At 35.9% G+C, this 17807-nt stretch overlaps 1 protein-coding gene and 1 long non-coding RNA gene across 3 annotated transcripts; one reads left to right on the forward strand and one right to left on the reverse strand.

The window, feature by feature from the left end:
- Positions 1-993: 993 nt before the first annotated feature.
- On the reverse strand, positions 994-10600 carry LOC140008825 (uncharacterized). Its single transcript, XR_011816145.1, has 4 exons — positions 10024-10600; positions 9738-9840; positions 1778-8458; positions 994-1152 (listed from the first exon to the last, which is right to left on the reverse strand). It is a non-coding gene; the product is annotated as an uncharacterized lncRNA (long non-coding RNA).
- Positions 10601-11180: 580 nt separating this feature from the next.
- LOC113712315 (endo-1,3;1,4-beta-D-glucanase-like) lies at positions 11181-15946 on the forward strand. 2 transcript variants are annotated; one of them, XM_027235677.2, is made up of 7 exons: positions 11181-11519; positions 11979-12000; positions 12535-12655; positions 14163-14253; positions 14385-14474; positions 14794-14894; positions 15551-15946. In XM_027235677.2, exons 1-7 carry the CDS (start codon positions 11372-11374, stop codon positions 15689-15691), a joined length of 714 nt encoding a protein of 237 aa, XP_027091478.1. In that variant the 5' UTR covers positions 11181-11371; the 3' UTR covers positions 15692-15946. The 2 variants fall into 2 exon arrangements, with proteins under 2 accessions (XP_027091478.1, XP_027091479.1); XM_027235678.2 differs by lacking the exon at positions 14385-14474 and having other exon boundaries at positions 11215-11519.
- The last annotated feature ends 1861 nt before the right edge of the window (positions 15947-17807 follow it).

Here is a 17807-nt window from a genome sequence, read left to right on the forward strand (position 1 = left end):
GCACTCGACCTAAATCAATGTGAAATTTTCATGATAAATGATTAAATGCTACTTGCGCATGAATGTAAGCCTTTTGGGCTGAACTGGCCATTTCCCCTTGTTACCGGTCGTCTCGAGCCAGAAACGGACTCGGTCGGGCGATTAGGGACCTGGGTGAACGTTTGGTATACTCGAGTATTACCTTTGTAGGTTGGTGGAGGTTGGTGAAAAATGATGCAATTTCAAATGAAAAAAAAAAGGAAATGACAGGAGAACGAGCGTATCTTTTCATGAATGTTACTATCGCTTTCCATTGTACATGTTTCTTGAATTATTGATACTCCATATTTAATGTTTTGTAAATGTTGTAATTGTTTCTGGACTTATCATTTGATTTATGGCATCATTGAAAAGAAATATTGTTAAACCGATTCGATTACTGATTTTCTGGTTACTCGCTGAGCTTCTAGCTCACCCCAAAAATATTTTATTCCCCTCCACAGGGCTCAAAGCGAAGGAAGGCTTGTAGTACTTGTGCGCGTGATTGGATGGCCTTTATGTTGTACAGTTTGGATTTGGAATCATTTTATGTATAGTTGGGAATTGTTTCCGCTTTGCTTTTGACATGTAATTATTGGAGAATGTGATGTAATATTTGAGATTTATCTTGTAATCTGTTTGAGGAATGTAGTGAACGACTGAGTCCCGGCTAGAGCTGGGCAGGCGACCCGCGCTCACATTCACAACTCATAGCTTATGCTCGAACGAGCACTTAATCCTTCATACCTATTCACCACTCAATCCAGGCTCACTCCGCGCAGAGACCACGCGAAGCAGGCTCTGATACCAACTGTGACAGCCCCATCTCCCCCTAAGGCGAACCAAAGGGTTTGGCGGACCGCCTGCCCAACTCTCGCCGGGACTCAGTCGTTCACTCACACAAATCAAAAATAGAACCACAAGAGAAAAAAAAACAAAACGAGGATCCAAAACTTAAAACAAAACTTATATACATAGAAATCTCAGAAGGAAGTACAACCGTCAAATATACAGAGGTTCTCAATCACCAGACAACCAGCCCGTGCCAAGCACTAGGGCGAGAACCATGACACAAGAAAACCAAGGGCTAGACCCAGCTAGTCTATTCCGGCTCTCGTCCTTGCTCGCCTTCCCCTGTTAAGGAAAACAAACTAAAGGGGTGAGTTTTAAACTCAGTGAGGTTCCGAACACATAGGCAACAAGAAGTTCAATGCACTCATTACATGTTACCAATAATTCAAATACAAAAGAAAGCGATAAACACCTTCATTAAAAGGATACGTGCTCACAAGGAGCCATTCGTTCATTCATTCATTCATTCATTCTCCCTTCGTTCCCTTATACCTTCAATCATTTGAAAATGCATTTGTATATAAGTAAAACCCTCATTCATTCATTCGTTCATTCATTCATTCATTCATTCACCAGGCTCCACCAACCTCCACCAACCTACAAGGTAATACTCGAGTATACCAAAACGTTTACCCAGGTCCCTAATCGCCCGACCGAGTCCGTTTCTGGCTCGAGACGACCGGTAACTAGGGGCAGTGGTCAGTTCAGCCAAAAGGCTTACATTCATGCACAAATAACATTTCAATCATTGAATCATTGAAATTTTCACAATCATCTAGGCCGAGTGCAATAAAGTACACACTTGCCTAGAAGACTCGTTTTAACAATCATTGAAAGCATTTAACATGTTATCAATCATTCATACCAGCCATAAAATCATGAAACATATCAAACAGGGAACACTCACCTATACACGCAAAATAACGTCCACTTCTCAATCACCAATGAAACCTAAAAGTAAACAAAGAACACATTACAATCCATCTAGCATGATTTGGATGAAATCAAGGATTACCTGACTACTCGCGAGTAAACGTATAAAATGACTTTTAAAGTGTCAAAAGAGCATATGGATCCATGGACGGAAATTACTAGGGTTCATAAACCAACCGCGAAACCAAACACAAAAAGGTTATGAAATTTCCGGCAGAAAACACTTTAACCAACGACAAATCAAAATCCAATAAGGTAAGCTAAGAAGTGTTGTTTCCGGAATCGTTTATGTAGCTCAAAATCAATAGACTCTATGCCTTGATGAAAATCATGAAAAGGTGGCAAAACTATCTCACTTTCACTCTTAAAACTTCACTTAAAAGTTATTCACTTGTGGCCGAGAGAACCCTAGGTCAACCTCTATATTTTGGTAAACAGTAAGTAAACATTTGGAATTGCAACCCAAAGAGGTATTAGGTTTTAGAATAGTAAAATGATCATTTTATTTGCCAAGCGGAAATATACAGGTTCAAATAGAAATTTAGCCCTCGGCCACCTTTTGAAAGAGCCGGTAACATTTTCAGTAAATACGTCCAATTCGTCACAAAATACATTCACCAAATTACTTTAACTTGCTCACATTACAAGAAGATAAACGGACGGCATGTCCTTTGTGTTTACCTATTTTCCAGCCATTAATGGCTTCATTATTTTCCTCAAAACAGTCCCAACATCTCATATAGAATAATCTCATGTCCAAAAGCCATTCACTAGGCTTAAAGTCATGTAAATACAAAAATAAATACAAAAATCAAGCTAGAAACATTTCCGGATAAAAACAGTTTTTGACACCATTTTGCGGTTTTGGCACCATTGGCGCTACGATTATCGGATGAAGGTGCAAGACACACCGTTTTGAAGCTAACAAATAGGGCTAAAATGTTGAAGAAGGCCACTCAGTCCAGTTTGTAGTGAAACTAGGTCAAAATTGACATATATGAAACCAGAAACTCACAAACAGGTTGGCTAACCGCACAATTGTTAAACAGCAATAATTCAGGCTACCGAAGTCCGATTGAAGTGTATCTTATGGTGTTTCGAAGCTAAGACACAACCCTACATTTATTATGAAGACCTCCATGGCCAAATCCTGCATTTTCATGATCAAAAATGGAAAACTACACAAAAACAGAATTCTGGGCGCGAAACAGGTTTCAGGGACAGTCAATGGTATTTCGGTCATTTCACATGCTACAGTGGTCGGATCAAGCTGAAATTTTACAGGCTACTATTTTATACCATTGGATATAACTTTCATGTTTTGGTCAAAATCTAATTCGGTAAGGATAATGGTGAAAAGTCACGGTCAGATTGGGTGAAAAGACAACCCTGTTCGCTGAACTCCTACCTAGACCAGTCTGGGTATTTCCGAATTATCTCAGCATATACAACTCCAATTCCAGTGATTCCAAAGCTATTTGAAAGCTAAGATACAAGGCTATGATTCTTAAGAATACATCAACAACCAAATCGGTAGTATTCCCAGTCAAACTACCCAATTACCAAAGCTGATTATTATTCTCGGATAGAAACAGGGTAGCAGGGGTATTTCGGTATTTTCACAGGTTACCGAGCTCAGATTGAGCTGAAAATTTACAGGTAACTAGAAAACATCATTTTCTACAACTTTCATGTTTTGTCCTAAGGCCAATTCGGCCTCTAACCTGGTCAAACAGAAACGGGCAGAATTGAGGAAATGAAACCTTAACTGGAAATTTTTGCATTCAAGTCAGAAATTTTCCACTAAAACATCTCTTTAGCTATCACAAGTCATTAATTTAACATAATCAAGAACAAAGGAAGGATGGCTAGACATGATACCTTCAAATATCAAGAAAGGTGATGACTTAGGAATTTTTCTTCCAAAACAACTCCACTAGAAGCTTTAATCCTCCTTAATAAGTAACTTTGATGGAGTAATCTTCACTTTTAATGGTTAGAAATCAAGATTAGAGCAAGGGATTGAAGTACAAGATGAAGGATTTCCTTTCTTTTCTCTCCTCAAAATTTCAGCCAACAAGGTGAAAAATGAAGAAACATTTGGTCAAAATGGATGTTTAGTAAAGTTAAGAAAAGTTAGTCAAAGTCCCCATCCAATGGTTTCATGACACTTGTCCCTCTCATTAATGTCATGCCTAACTTTTTTTGTCTTTCTCACACCTATCCACTTGGTACCTCTAAATATCTCATAACACCCGATAAATTAAACCCAGTATCCAAAACTTAACCTAACTGGCCGAAATTTTCCGAATTTTTCGCACTAGCGGGTCCCACGTCCGATATACGCTCTTAATTTCTCAAAAACTAACCGATACTAGAAAAATCATTTAAAAACTATATTTACTCATAAAATTGATCTAGAAAAATTTTCTAATAAAGAAAATGCAGAAAACGTGCAATTAAGAAAAGTACGGGTCCTCACACCCTTCCTTCGCCTTGACCCCTGTGGAAGGGAATAAAACATTTTGGGGTGAGTTAGAAGCTCAGCGAGTAACCAATAAAATCAGTAATCAAATCTATTTAACAATAGTTCATTTCAATGATGTCGTAAATCAAATGATAAGTCTAGAAACAATTACAACGTTTACAAAACATTAAATATGGAGTATCAATAATTCAACAAACATTCATGAAAAGGATACGTTCGTTCTCCTGTCATTTCATTGCATTTTTGGTTTCATTCGTGCATTCAATCACCCCGTCCCTGGCTTTTGGCCAGGCTCCACCAACCTACAAGGTAATACTCGAGTATATCGAAACGTTCACCCAAGTTCCTAGTCGCCCGACCAAGTCCGCTTCTGGCTCGAGACGACCGGTAACAAGGGGCAATGGCCAGTTCAGCCCAAAAGGCTTACATTCATGCGCAAGTAGCATTTAAACATTAATCATTGAAAATTTCATATTTATTTAGGTCGAGTGCGATAAAGTACACACTCGCCTAGAAAACTCGTTTTAACAATCATTGAAAGCAAAATCAATAATAACAAGACACTAATGCAAGCTCGCATGATATGTAAGAAACAGTTCCAAAAGTAACTTTGAAAACGGTTCAAAAGTAGATAATGCAGTAAAGCGGTTCAAAAGTAAATTTGGAAACAGTTTGAGGTCACTCACCTCCATGACTCAGAAATCATCCATCATATAACATTGCCTTGCGCAAATCCAAGTCTTAGATCACAAACTCAATGCAAACAAATCCCTTCAAAGTTCGGACAGCACTTCCCCTGAATTTGCTAACTTTTCCAGCCATCATGGCTTCATTATTTCCTCATTCCAACCCAAAGGTACACACACAACAACAAGTTCATCCAATAGCCATTCAACAAGCTCCAAGTAGTACTAGTACAAGTCAAGCTAGGGAAAAGTCCGGAAATGAAAGTTTAGCTCAAAACCAAAAAAACAGTTTTGGACGTCATTTTACGGTAATGGTACCAAAGGTGCTACGATGGTTGGATGAAGGTGCAAGACCCACCATTTCGAAGCTAAGAGACAGGGCTACAACTTTTCAGAAGGTCACTCAACCCAGATCCCAGCACAACTAGGTCAAATATGCAAAATACCAAACCAGAACCTTAATTGCAGGTTTACAAATTACACTATGCTGTAATTAGTCCAACTCAGTCTATACAAGTCCAAATTCATTGATTCCAAAGGCATATGGTAGCTAAGACATCAAGCTACATTTCATCAGAAGACCTCAACAACCAAATCCAAAGCAATTCCAGCCAAAACAGCCGATTACAGGCGCAGTTCGGCCATCCTGAAGAACCCAGAACAGCAACAGTAAAAAACGACATTTCTCACTATACACTACTCCAAATGACTTGAAATTTTACAGGCACCTCAAACACATCAATACCTACAACTTTCATGTTTTAAGCAAAGGCCAATTCGGCCTCTAACCTAATGATACAAAACCGGACAGAATTGGGGTTATGAAACCCTAACTTTTCACATTTCCTTCCAAACCCAAAATTGGTTGCAATTATCTATCATATACACCTACTAGAGTCATTAAACATCAATTCCCATCATCAAGGATAGCCACAACATCACATTCATATTAAACCAGAAAATTCATCAATAAATTGAAAACTTCACCAATTCATCTCAAACCAAGAAATAAACCACAAATTTCAGTATTTTAGCTACCACTAAGCACAACTTAAGCTTCATTAAGTGTAGGAGGAAGTTCAATCACCACTCACCTAGTAAACAAGAGAGGGAGAGTTGTTGGACACCTTAGCTTCCCAAAACACTTCACCAAACCACTTACTAGCACCAAATGGAAAGGTTTTATGGAGTAGAAACAAGATCAAACAAGTGTTTTGGAGGATTTGAGCTAGATAGTTGCCAAGATTTTGAAGAGTTTCTCTTCCTTCTTTGCTAGAGAGGGCCGGCCACCAAGGAGGTAAGAAATGGTGATTTTTGTGGTAATTTTGAGATATTTAATCAATGGGTCAAATAAGTCCAAAAGGTGAATAGTTGTCATAAGTCATATCCAATATAATGGTGACACTTGTCACCTTCATTAATGCATTCCTATCCTTCTTTTTCCCTCTCACATCAATCACTTCACATCCTCTATTTATCTCTTAACACCCGATAAATTTCACCCAGTATCCGGAACTTAACCTAATTGGTCGAATTTTTCCGAACTTTTCGCCCTAGTGGGTCCCACATCCGGTATACACTCTTAATTTCTCAAAACCTATTTGATACTAGAAAAATCATCCAAAAACTATATCTGCTCATTAAAAACTATCTAGAAAATTTCCCTACTAAGAAAACGCAGAAAACAAGCCATTAAATAAATAAAACCCTAGAAAATGGGAAAAGTACGGGTTCTCACACTAATTCTTTTCGGGGCGTCACATCAGAGCTATTTCAAAAATAAATATCATACATATCTGAGACAATTTAGAGGTAGACAATTCAAAAGGTATCCACCATTCGAAAATAGTGAATGAATGCAAATAATGAAGGACCTAAGGCTGAAATTAAAGAACCACCCTATCCAATAGTGACCATCCTTCAATGTAAAAGGCAAAAGAAAAAGGAAAAATATAACATTTTTAACTTAAAAATTTTACTATTCCATGAACTGGTTTTAGAATGATTGAATCTTGATTTGTTCACGCCTTTAATATAGTAATATATAAAAATAACATAACCAAAAGTACGGAAAACAACATATAATTTAAGAAAATAGGATCTGAATGCAAGTGAATCCTAACATCTTCTTGTTATTTGAGCTGCAAAAAATTAACTATACCTTTTTAACAAATGAAAAAACTTGGAAAGACCAACATATCATACCAGATTTTTTATTGCCTACAAAGATTGAAACCATTCTAGGGACCAGTAAATCTACTATAATTAAGGCAACATTCTCAAAATGTTATCCCCATTACATGATTAGAAGCCAATCATAGCTTCTTAGAACCAAATCAACACGAATTTTATTAAAAAAAAAATTGACATTTTTGTAAACTAAAATAAAATAAATAAATGATGTTCTCGTAAAAGAAAAAGGAAAGGCAACATCTCTGCAAATACGCAAGGAAGAGGTATTTAAAACAAGTATCTAAATTAATAGGGCTCTATGATCACTTACAGTGCTATTGGACGTTTGTCAAAGAAATCCCAGAAACTTAGAACACACAAAATATTTTCTTGTTAAGGATTCAAATACAGAAAACCTAGAAAATTACAACCAGAACTTAATTTAACAAAATAAAACATGAAATTTATCAACTTTTCCCACCTGCAATCACAAAAAAGGGGTCAAGTTCAGATCAGATAAGTAAAATGAGAAAACAACATGAACAAAATATTTAATGAAAAAAATCTCAAAATGTTCAGATTCAAAACCTAAAAGGATTTCAAATTTGTCTGTAACACTTGCTCATCACATACATAGATAGGAAAAGGGGGAAAGAAAGAAGAGGATTTTGACCAAAAATAAAAATAAAAAATAAGAGAGAAGAAGAGGAGAGGAAGACAACCAAGCAGAGGCAGAAACATCTAGAGCCCTATTATCCTACAATATAAAAAAAAATAAACAACATTAGTTTGGTCAAAAAGCTACAACTAAACCCCTCATTTCACTAACCAAAAAAGGGAAAAAATTAAAGGGCTAATTATTTTTGGCAGAGGAAGAAAGAACCTTAGAGCAAATTATTTTTTCTTCTTACCATTCGTTCTCACCAAGATAGATAGAAGATAAGAAGATGAAGATGATGCTGATGATGAAGATGAAAGGATGAGGGGCGTTTCGGTTGAATCAAGTTCGCTCTTTATCTACTTATGTTGAAAACAAGATTTCTTAATTATTTTTAAACATCAGTTGTAAGTACTCATGTTATTCACACATAATTCAAGTTACCCAGAGACATACATGTATATTGAGAAATTTTATGCGCAAATCCTCATGGCTCTCTTATTATTCATATAACCAAAGAAAATAATCATACCAGTCTACTTTCAAGGGCATATATCTAATGTTTTACTCTAGCAGCAGCTGAAAAACCCAAAATTCTCCTCATTTTAAGCAACGGTCCACATGGATACTGTTGATGCAGCTAATGCAGATCTGCAAAAAGTCATAATAAAAATTTCTTTGTACTGTCAATCAGAGAGTCATAGAGAATACAATTTATCTGCAATTCTTCAAATTTCAGTCCCAATTAAAGGGCAACATCACTATATTTTGCATGGTAACACTCAGTTATAGATAGCCTTAATTTCTATTGTAAGATCACCATAAATTGGATGAAATTTTCACTTAGACATTTTCTCAAACAACTCAAATGCACTACACAAAATCATTGGATTCTAAGGCCACAACTGAGGGACTACTCTAAGGCCATAACTAAGGTAAATAACAATCTATCAAAAGCCATACAGCACCACTCAATACTACATACATCTACCATCATCAATGTCCTCAAAGAAAAATCTCCAAACACTTTGCAGCCCTAGGCATATCTTCTATCACTATCTCATGCTTTATCACAATTCCATGAAAATCTTCATAATACATATACCATAGCTTTAATAAGAGACAATCCATTTTGAAAAAATGCAGTTCAAGGGATTTTGAGAAATTTCAAAGAATTTATTTTTCATGAGAACAGGGAAATTGACCAAAACTATCATGGGCATGCGATTAGTAGTTTTCAAGTACTCTTGGATCACTTGACGTATCTGTGAATGTTTCAACTGGATAGACAAAGACAACAGAAACAGCAAGCTTTCATACACTTTTCACTATAAAACACAATGCAAAAGACAAATAAACCATGTATTGAAATTCAATAGTGAAAGATGAAGAAGTAATAATACATAAATATATATATATATACACACACACACACACAAGCAGAAGATAAAGAGCTTGATTATATTGGATTCCACAACCAGATGCTTCAGTTAACATTAGTCTATATGTAACTTTTGTTTGGTTGACTTATCTTTTTCCGTTAAAAATAGATAATTAATTCAAAAAAAGCATCGCATTGGAAAACCCTGTAAGAGGAAAATATAAAGGGCAAACCAACTATGAATGAAATTAGCATTAGAAAGTTTTGGATGATGCAAAATGAAACCAAACGTGGAAACTTTCGACCGGCAAAAAAAAAAACTATCCACAATAACAAAACTCAGAGATCACAAACACTTACAAATACTCAAAGGAAAGCAATGCCAAAGTAAGACTACGAGCAGCAGCAAAACCAATAACTAAACAAGACATTAAAACCTTTACCCTTCAATAAAATGGAAAAAAATGAAGAGAAAATAGAAACTTGGAGGTCTAGTTTAGCATAAAATTAGAAAAATGATTGAAAAGTAAACTAAAGAAAAACTCAAACCTTGAAAAGTTTAATCTTTTTTCCTCCTTCCCGTCAATTTTCCTTCCAAAAATAAAAGAACCAGGTTTATCTTCCTTTCATTCGTTGACACTATCTGCTCTCTCTACAATAGAGAGAAAATTTGTGAAATGAATGGAATAAAAGATAAAATATTCCTTTCACAATAAAAAAAAAAAAAAGTTCTCAATCAAATCTCTAAAACCAAAAAATGAAAATATAAAAATATGAAAAGCAAGTATGTCAAACATGGAGGTCTAAATTCTTTGCTAAAAAAAAGCTTCATTACCTTAGACCCTTTCCTTCTTCTGTATTATCACCCATCGAAAGAATACTTTCTTCAAACCAAAAAAACAGCAGGGAGTAAAATACATAGTTAGATTGAAGACTAAAAAAATGAAAGAATTGAAAAAAAAAGAACTCCAAGTCTTTCTTTGATACAAATAACGATTTACCAAAGCAAATGGAAGCATGAGTATTTTTTTTTGAGAAAAAAAAAAGAGAGGAAGAACTGGAAAAGAGAGAAGCTACTGAGAGGAAGAGAAGAAAGAGAGGGACGGCAGAAGTATTGAGAGAGAGAGAGAGAGGATAGTTAATTTTGTAACCCTAGACATTTTGTGACAAAAAATCGAAGAGGGGTGGGTGTGATTTGACATGGGCCACTGTTTGCAAGAGCAGCTCACCTGCTCTCTGGCAACAGAGGAAGAGAAAGAAGCAAGAAACGAAGAGATGGAACTCTGTCCTCCGCTTGTGCTATTGTTAGTCACTTAGTCTTATACAATGCTCTCTTTCTTGTTAGAATAGAATTACAATGATGATGAAGAAAAAGGACAGCTATTAATTATTGCTCTCTTTAGTGGGTTCCATACGGCAAAACACTTAGGCTTACAAACGCACGGCCCAATTTGCAACCTCTGCATTAAAAAAAAAAAAAACACACACACACACATTGACGAACACACTCCAGCCAATAACAATTGGCCACATCAGCAAAACAACAACCCTTTTGAGCCATGGCATTTGCGCTTTTATACATATGTTAATTAGAGGTGTCAATGGGTCAGATCTGCCTGACTTCGGATCGAAATAATTTGGGCCAAGTTTTGCATATCATTTGATTGGGTTCAACTTGAATCTCAAAATTAGTCCAATTAAACTATGAGTTGAGTTTCAATTCATTTAGAGTCAACCTAATTACAGTTCGACCGGATCAATTAAGTACAAAAAAAACTTATTCTTTAATTTATGATGATGCATTTTATCTAATATATATTACAATGTGCATAATTTATAGTTTGTATATAATGATAAAATAAAATAAATATTATATGCTCATCCTACATAAAATTAAGGACTAATTCTAAATTTAGACCAAACTCGAGCCTGAAACTTTTATATCCTGAACAGTCTAATATGGGCGTTGAACATTTAACTTGAAACCCCAGCCTAGAAATCCGAATGACATTTAATTTTGTGAGCTGAGTTTGGACTTTTCAAAACCCGGCTAACCAGGCCCGATTGACGCCTCTGGTACTCTTCTATTAGGTTCTTGCTCTACTGGGTGTATATATACTCTGCTCAATTGCCAAACGTTCCCAGCAAAGTAGAACTACTAGGAAATCTTCTGAGATCAAGGGATGTCAGGTCCACAGTGCTGTGAAAATGCGCCAAGCTTGAGCTCAAGTTCTGGAGCAGGGCATGTGGAAGAAATTGGAGGCCTCCAATCTTACGTTACTGGCCCTGCTGATTCCAAGATTGCGGTTTTGCTTGTCTCTGATGTTTTTGGTATGTATTTCTTCCAAAACTTATCTTTGATTCGGCAAAGTTGCAATCTTTTGTTCTGTTTAGTCTTTAATTTGGTCTGATTTTACTTTTTGTTTGATATCTAAGTCTTATGTCAATCATCATCGCTTGTTTTTCTGTACTGGGTTTTAGCAGGGGTATGATATGAAGAAATTGCACAAAAGATTAATACAACAATGAAATGAGAATATGTAGATTTAAGAAAAAAATTGTTTTTTTGCCTTCCCTTTTGTTTGTAGTGGAAGCTACTTTTACTAGCCACTTTATTGTTAAAGGTACTTATCTAGTTATCTTGGTATCCATAATTTTGAGTATGTATTATATGTGCTTCCAGTCCTCTCTGGAATCAGCGCTGTATATTGGTTTCTCTATTGTGAACCTTGAAATCCTAAACTTCTTAGCAAGTCAAATTTTTGACTCATTGTCCTTTTTTGTGTGCAGGATATGAAGCTCCAAAGTTGAGGTATGAGATTCCAGAACCTTGTCCCATTAGAATTCTTCTAGTTTTGTTCTATTCTTCTCCTCTTTCTGGGTGGGGACCATGAGAGGCTGAAATAAGTTGATTGAAATCTCTTTGCTGTGCCCTTTTCCTTGATAGCCTGGGCTTCCATAAGCATTTGATGAATAAGCAGCAGCAAGCTACCTGTCTAATATCATAATCTGCTATAAAAGCCATGCGTGTATACGTTTTCCATCTTGTTTCCTCCATCTTCTGGAAAAAGGTGAAACTGGGAAACCATTTTCTGAGTCTAGAAGAGGATAATTATCATCTTGAAGTTCCTGGCTCAAAGATAAACATATCAGCAGTATTTATATTGTTCTACTTCTTTTAGCGTCATACAGTTCTAATGTCGTTTATGTACCAATGCTACTAAGTCGTCTTATCGACCAAAGCCACTGAGCTGCACGTCCTATGTACAATAATCCTATGCACTAAAAAGTAATATGTAGCAATATGTAATTTCTAAACTAATATATTAGTCTTTCAACTGTGAAGGAAGCTTGCAGACAAAGTTGCAGGAGCTGGAATTTTTGTTGTAGTTCCAGATTTTTTTTTCGGAGATCCTTTAGTGCTTGAGAAGACTACTGTTGATGACTGGTTGAAGAATCATGGCCCTGTAAGCCTTCTTCTTAATAACAGCCTAATCACCTTTTGTTTGCTCAATTGAAAGCATGTGGTAACTATAGTATAGTATTAATATCTCCCTTTGATGCTACAATTTCCTTTTGCCAAATCAGGAACTCTGTTTTCCTCTCTAGTTTGAACCATGTCAAGATTTCTATCGATTACCTTTTTAGATCTTAGACTTCATGCTGGCACTTCCTGGACAGTGAATCTGTCTGTTCTGATCTATGGGATCAAATATTGAACCAATCAAAGCTGTATTGGCATTGACACTCTTAAAGGCTAAAGTGTAGCTCATGACTTTCCTTTTGCAATATTTTCTACATCGCATTAGTCTGGAATTGCCCAGCTTTGGTTGTGTTTCTAGGTTATAAATCCACGCTCCAAGAAAAAGTTTTTAAATCCTATTTTCAGGCATTACTTTACAACCAGAATAGTCAGGATGTTGGGAACCAATGGACATTAATGAGAACAAAAATAGGAAGTTAACATTTGCTATAAAACAAAATATAAACTTACAGCTATAATAATTTTTCTTAGTATGGAAAACAATGATCATAGAGTGGTAATATTTCAAGAAGTTGCTATCTCTGCATGAAATGCTACAATGGATCAATTCTCAAGCGGAATGCCTGAGGTAAGAGGAAAAGAATTTGTTTGAGTAGGTATTCAAATGCAATGAGACAGGAGGAGATGATAACCGTCTAGTGCTCAGTAACAGAATTGCTTATCAGTGTTGATGCATGACATTTAATCTTTATGGCTGCACAAAGTTTTACCCACCCAAAGCATGACTGCATGACGGGGAAAGAGAAAAAGGGTTAAATGCATAGTATCACAGAGAGAGAGGAATATGGGCTTTGAAGGGGCTGAAAACTCGTCCTAGAGAACGAAACTACGATGACGTTTTTTCTCACTTCTTCTCTTTGTTTTATAGAAGCCATCTCCACTTATATGTATCTTTACTTGAGTGTTATAGACTGAATGATGTTTAAATGAGTAAAATTCCTTACACAGCAAAACTCAACGAAGATCTGAGGTTAATGTCTTGAATATAGGATTCACTTTAGTTTCTCAGTATACATTTAGAATGGCAGATTTATGCCTATGAAAAACAAGTTAACTGAAATACTTATCTTGTAATACCGTTGCTCAAAAATACTAACCTATGAATGCAAAAATCTGGATTTGAAATCATGCATTGATAATTTAAACTCCAGATTTTGATTCACTTCTCTGGTTAGTTTTCTTCTCTACCTCTTTCCCCTTTTTTTCCCCTTCTTTTTCTGGTTGATGTTATGTTGGCACTAGTCTTGCTTGCACTTTAAATTACCTCTTGAATCTGCTAGAATAATACTTACTGGTTTGCTACTTATTATCTTTCATTCTAACTTTCAAGTGCCCGATTTAAAAGTCACCTTCCATGAACAAATACTAAAAGTCTACCAACCTTTTCCTGAGTCTTTGTTTGGAAATAAATATTTTGAAAACTTTTAAAGGATCAAGGCTTCGAGCATGCAAAGCCAGTCATTGAAGCTTTAAAAGGCAAAGGCATCACTAAAGTTGGAGCTGCAGGCTTTTGCTGGGGAGGTAGGATCTTTATCTGGACAACAGTTGCTAGTTGAATGTCCATCAAAGTGTTCAGTCTGCTTCTCAGTTCCTTGGAAAAAATCATAACTTTGTCTTCTTTAGTTTACTAACACAAATTCTGGAATTTTCAGCAAAAGTTGTAGTGGAACTAGCAAAATATGCCTATATCCATGCTGCAGTGCTTTTACACCCTTCTTTTGTCACTTTGGATGATATTCAGGGTATAGCTCTGTTCTTAAGCCTTATTTTTATTTTTTTAACTCATATATGCTAATAAAAAACTGAGGCATGTATTTGAGATGTATTCATTTTCATCTAATTTGAATTGTATAGTTCTATATTGTCTGGCAGTTTGGTAATGCATGCAATTTTCTGAGTTGCTCCAAACAAGATCTCCTTTCTACATTTCTGAGATTGCTGTAGCTTGATCTAATTATCTTTAGGTTATGGTTGGAACTCTAATCATGTTAGATTTTAGATTTGGGACTTTTAGCTTCAGTTTTATGCATGTAGTGACTGACTTTTTATGGTACATTTTAGGGGTCAAGGTTCCAATTTCTATATTGGGAGCTGAGAAGGACCAGAAATGGCCACCAGAGCTGCTGAAAAAATTTGGTGAAGCCTTAGATGCTAAGCCTGAGGTAGGAAATTTAAGAGATTTTATACATTTAAATCTGGCGCCTGTCTGTAAGTTATGTTTTTTCCTTTTTGTTGTCACATTTTTGGGATTTCTTTAATTTCTTAAAAGACTAAATTCAAGGGAACTACGGCGTTCAATTCATATAGTGTGTTCTATGTTCTTCCGGATTTGCTCTCTTTCTAACTGCTTGAATAGTTTATGGACTCATCTATATGTTCATTGAAATTCCACTGGTTGGGCAGAGCAGCTAGTGACTAGCATACCTTTTTTCCCCCTCCATGGTACATTGAAAGGACTAAGCCCTTTAGGAACTAATCAGTCTTGTGTTGAAGCACCAACTAAATCAGCATTAAGGCATGCGTGTGACTAGTATACTTCAGTGTATGAAATATGTGGAATTGCACGAAAGTGTGCTGTTTGATATACAAACAAACATTAGGATAAAGAATTAGTTACTATAATGCATCTCATTATCGGGTTGAGACTGTCTTTTGAAGTTATACATGATGTTGTAGCTGAAATGCTTAGTTTAGCATCCTTTACTACTCTTGCAATCAAATTTCAAGGTTATAGTTAGTCCAAATCAGTGGTAATCAACAATTTTGACATTTATCAAAGTTAACAAAATGAGGACATTGATAGAGATTTTTCTTGCAGGTTGATGGTTTCGTGAAGATATTTCCTGGGGCTACGCATGGATGGACTGTGAGATACAAGGATGAAGATGAAAAAGAGGTGAAGGCAGCAGCAGAGGCCCATCAGGATACGTTGGATTGGTTTGTTAAGTACCTCAAGTAGTTCTCTTTAAAAATTGCATCACCAGGTTCAGTCACTTGTTCACAACGGAGGCTTATCTTGTTTTGCATGAAAATGTCTTTTTAAGTCTTTGAATAAAGTATTGTCTTGTGTTTATGGGGGATCATGTTCTTGTTTCTAGACTTAGGTAATCAATTGAGTGACTTCAACTGATCAGGGTTTTATATCAGATGTACAATGGTTGATGAAGTATGTTAACGAGATAATTTTTTTCTATTAAAGAAGTGGCTTTATTTATTCTCTTTGTGGTATGGTGGGTCCATGCGACTTGTATGTTGCTTATAATTGTTGGAACTTCTTTGTACTCGTGGAATCCATGGACAACATACTTCTGCTACGTGCTGGAACTTGACGGCAATGAAGTATGCGAGGTTCCATTGCCATGGTAACGCAGAAGTGAGATAGACGGCAATGTACTTGGTGTGGGGGTTTTTATTTGGCTACTTTTGCATGACTCGTTTCTACAACCAAAGTTTACGAAGTAATTGTGATGAAAGACTATGGCATTGTAGAATGTTGGACCCCTTTGTTTGAGATCTTGAATTTGACATTCTTTGAGTTCTACCCTAACTGAAATTTGATACCACTGATGCGTGTGGAAAATGGTCATGTGTTAATTGTTAATGGCGGGTTAATGTTTAGTTACAACTTTCAAACAGTGGAATACAATCATGATTATCCCGTAGTGTCTAATTGATGTACCCAAAAGTTTAAGCTCCCCGGTTCGGCAAAGGCAGATCGAAGGACAGTCGGACCCTGAATCAGAAGGGGAATATTCCAAATTTCCATCCGAAAGAAGAGGAATGCTCAATAGACCATGATTATGGGAGAGCATTTACCGGACCATCATTCAGAAGTGGACTTTAGGGAATTTGAGTTTTTCATGAATTACCACTTTCCGCATTCATTTTTTTTTTTTTTAAATCTGATGTAGTCCCCTGTTGTGTATTTGCCCTCTCAATGTTTTCTATATTCGAGTTTTCTATAAAACTTGTGCAAAGATCATTCTATTTATAAGCCTTTGATCTTTTAAGAAACAAATTATGCTACAAATTGCCAGATAAGTACATGGATTTAGGGTTTCGACTCCATGTTTTTGATTTTTCTGATCATAGTCCCCTTATTTGCTCAATTAGCTAATTAATTGCCGGATGGTAATCTATGACTAGAATTGGTTGGATACTTTTCTGTATACAGAATTGATCCCTTAGAATTATATTTAATGATGTAAGATAATAATATTCTAAACCAGGGCAAATTAATATATTCTTAATGCAGACATTAATTGAAAAGAGGAGCTCCTTTTATTCATTGTGCGTGTATGGATACGAAGGTTGTTTGGTGACTGAATCTTGATGACAAATTTTAGGATTCAAATTAAAGCACTTTGAAATAGTTGGCCTGCGTGCTTCGTGGATCGTTACTTTTTAAGTCATCCAGTAATATATCTTGTGTTTACGGGGGATTAATTTCCTGTCTCTAATTTAACTAAATAATCTAGTTTAGTAACTTCTTCAACTTGATCAGGGGTTGATCATGATATATAGATTCGTTGATGAAGTTAAACCAATGATTTCCATCATAAGCGGTCCAATGCGGGGGACTGGTGGGATTTTGTCAGGCGCCCAGGCACAATGGCCTGAATTTGAGAACTGATTAGAATTGAAGGTGAGAATGTGACACCCCAACTTTTAAGATGCTATTGTTTTACGGTTTCTTTAGTTCATTTTATTTTAAAACATTATTTTGTTTCAGGGAAGATACTAAAGTTATTTCTTTGGGTTTGATTTAAAATCTTATTTTGTTTTAAAAGACTAGAAACCCTAAAATTTTAATCAAAAATCCTAGTTTACTTGTGACTATGTTTAAATCCCTCATATTTGACTCAAAACCCTAATTTTATTTTATGGAATTGCAAAATTCATCACACTTTTCTTAAAATTCCTTTTATTTGGAAATTATTTATTTAATATGATCCTCCTACTCAAGTACTCCACAATAAGTGTAAATAAACCTAGAAAGTAGGGTTTCACTCTTCGTTTTCAAGAATTGAGCAAATTAGGGTTTTCGCGATTTTTCGCATGATGAAATTTCGGTA

The sequence above is a fragment of the Coffea arabica genome, chromosome 1e (assembly GCF_036785885.1).
Source record: "Coffea arabica cultivar ET-39 chromosome 1e, Coffea Arabica ET-39 HiFi, whole genome shotgun sequence".
In the NCBI taxonomy this organism is placed as follows: domain Eukaryota; kingdom Viridiplantae; phylum Streptophyta; class Magnoliopsida; order Gentianales; family Rubiaceae; genus Coffea; species Coffea arabica.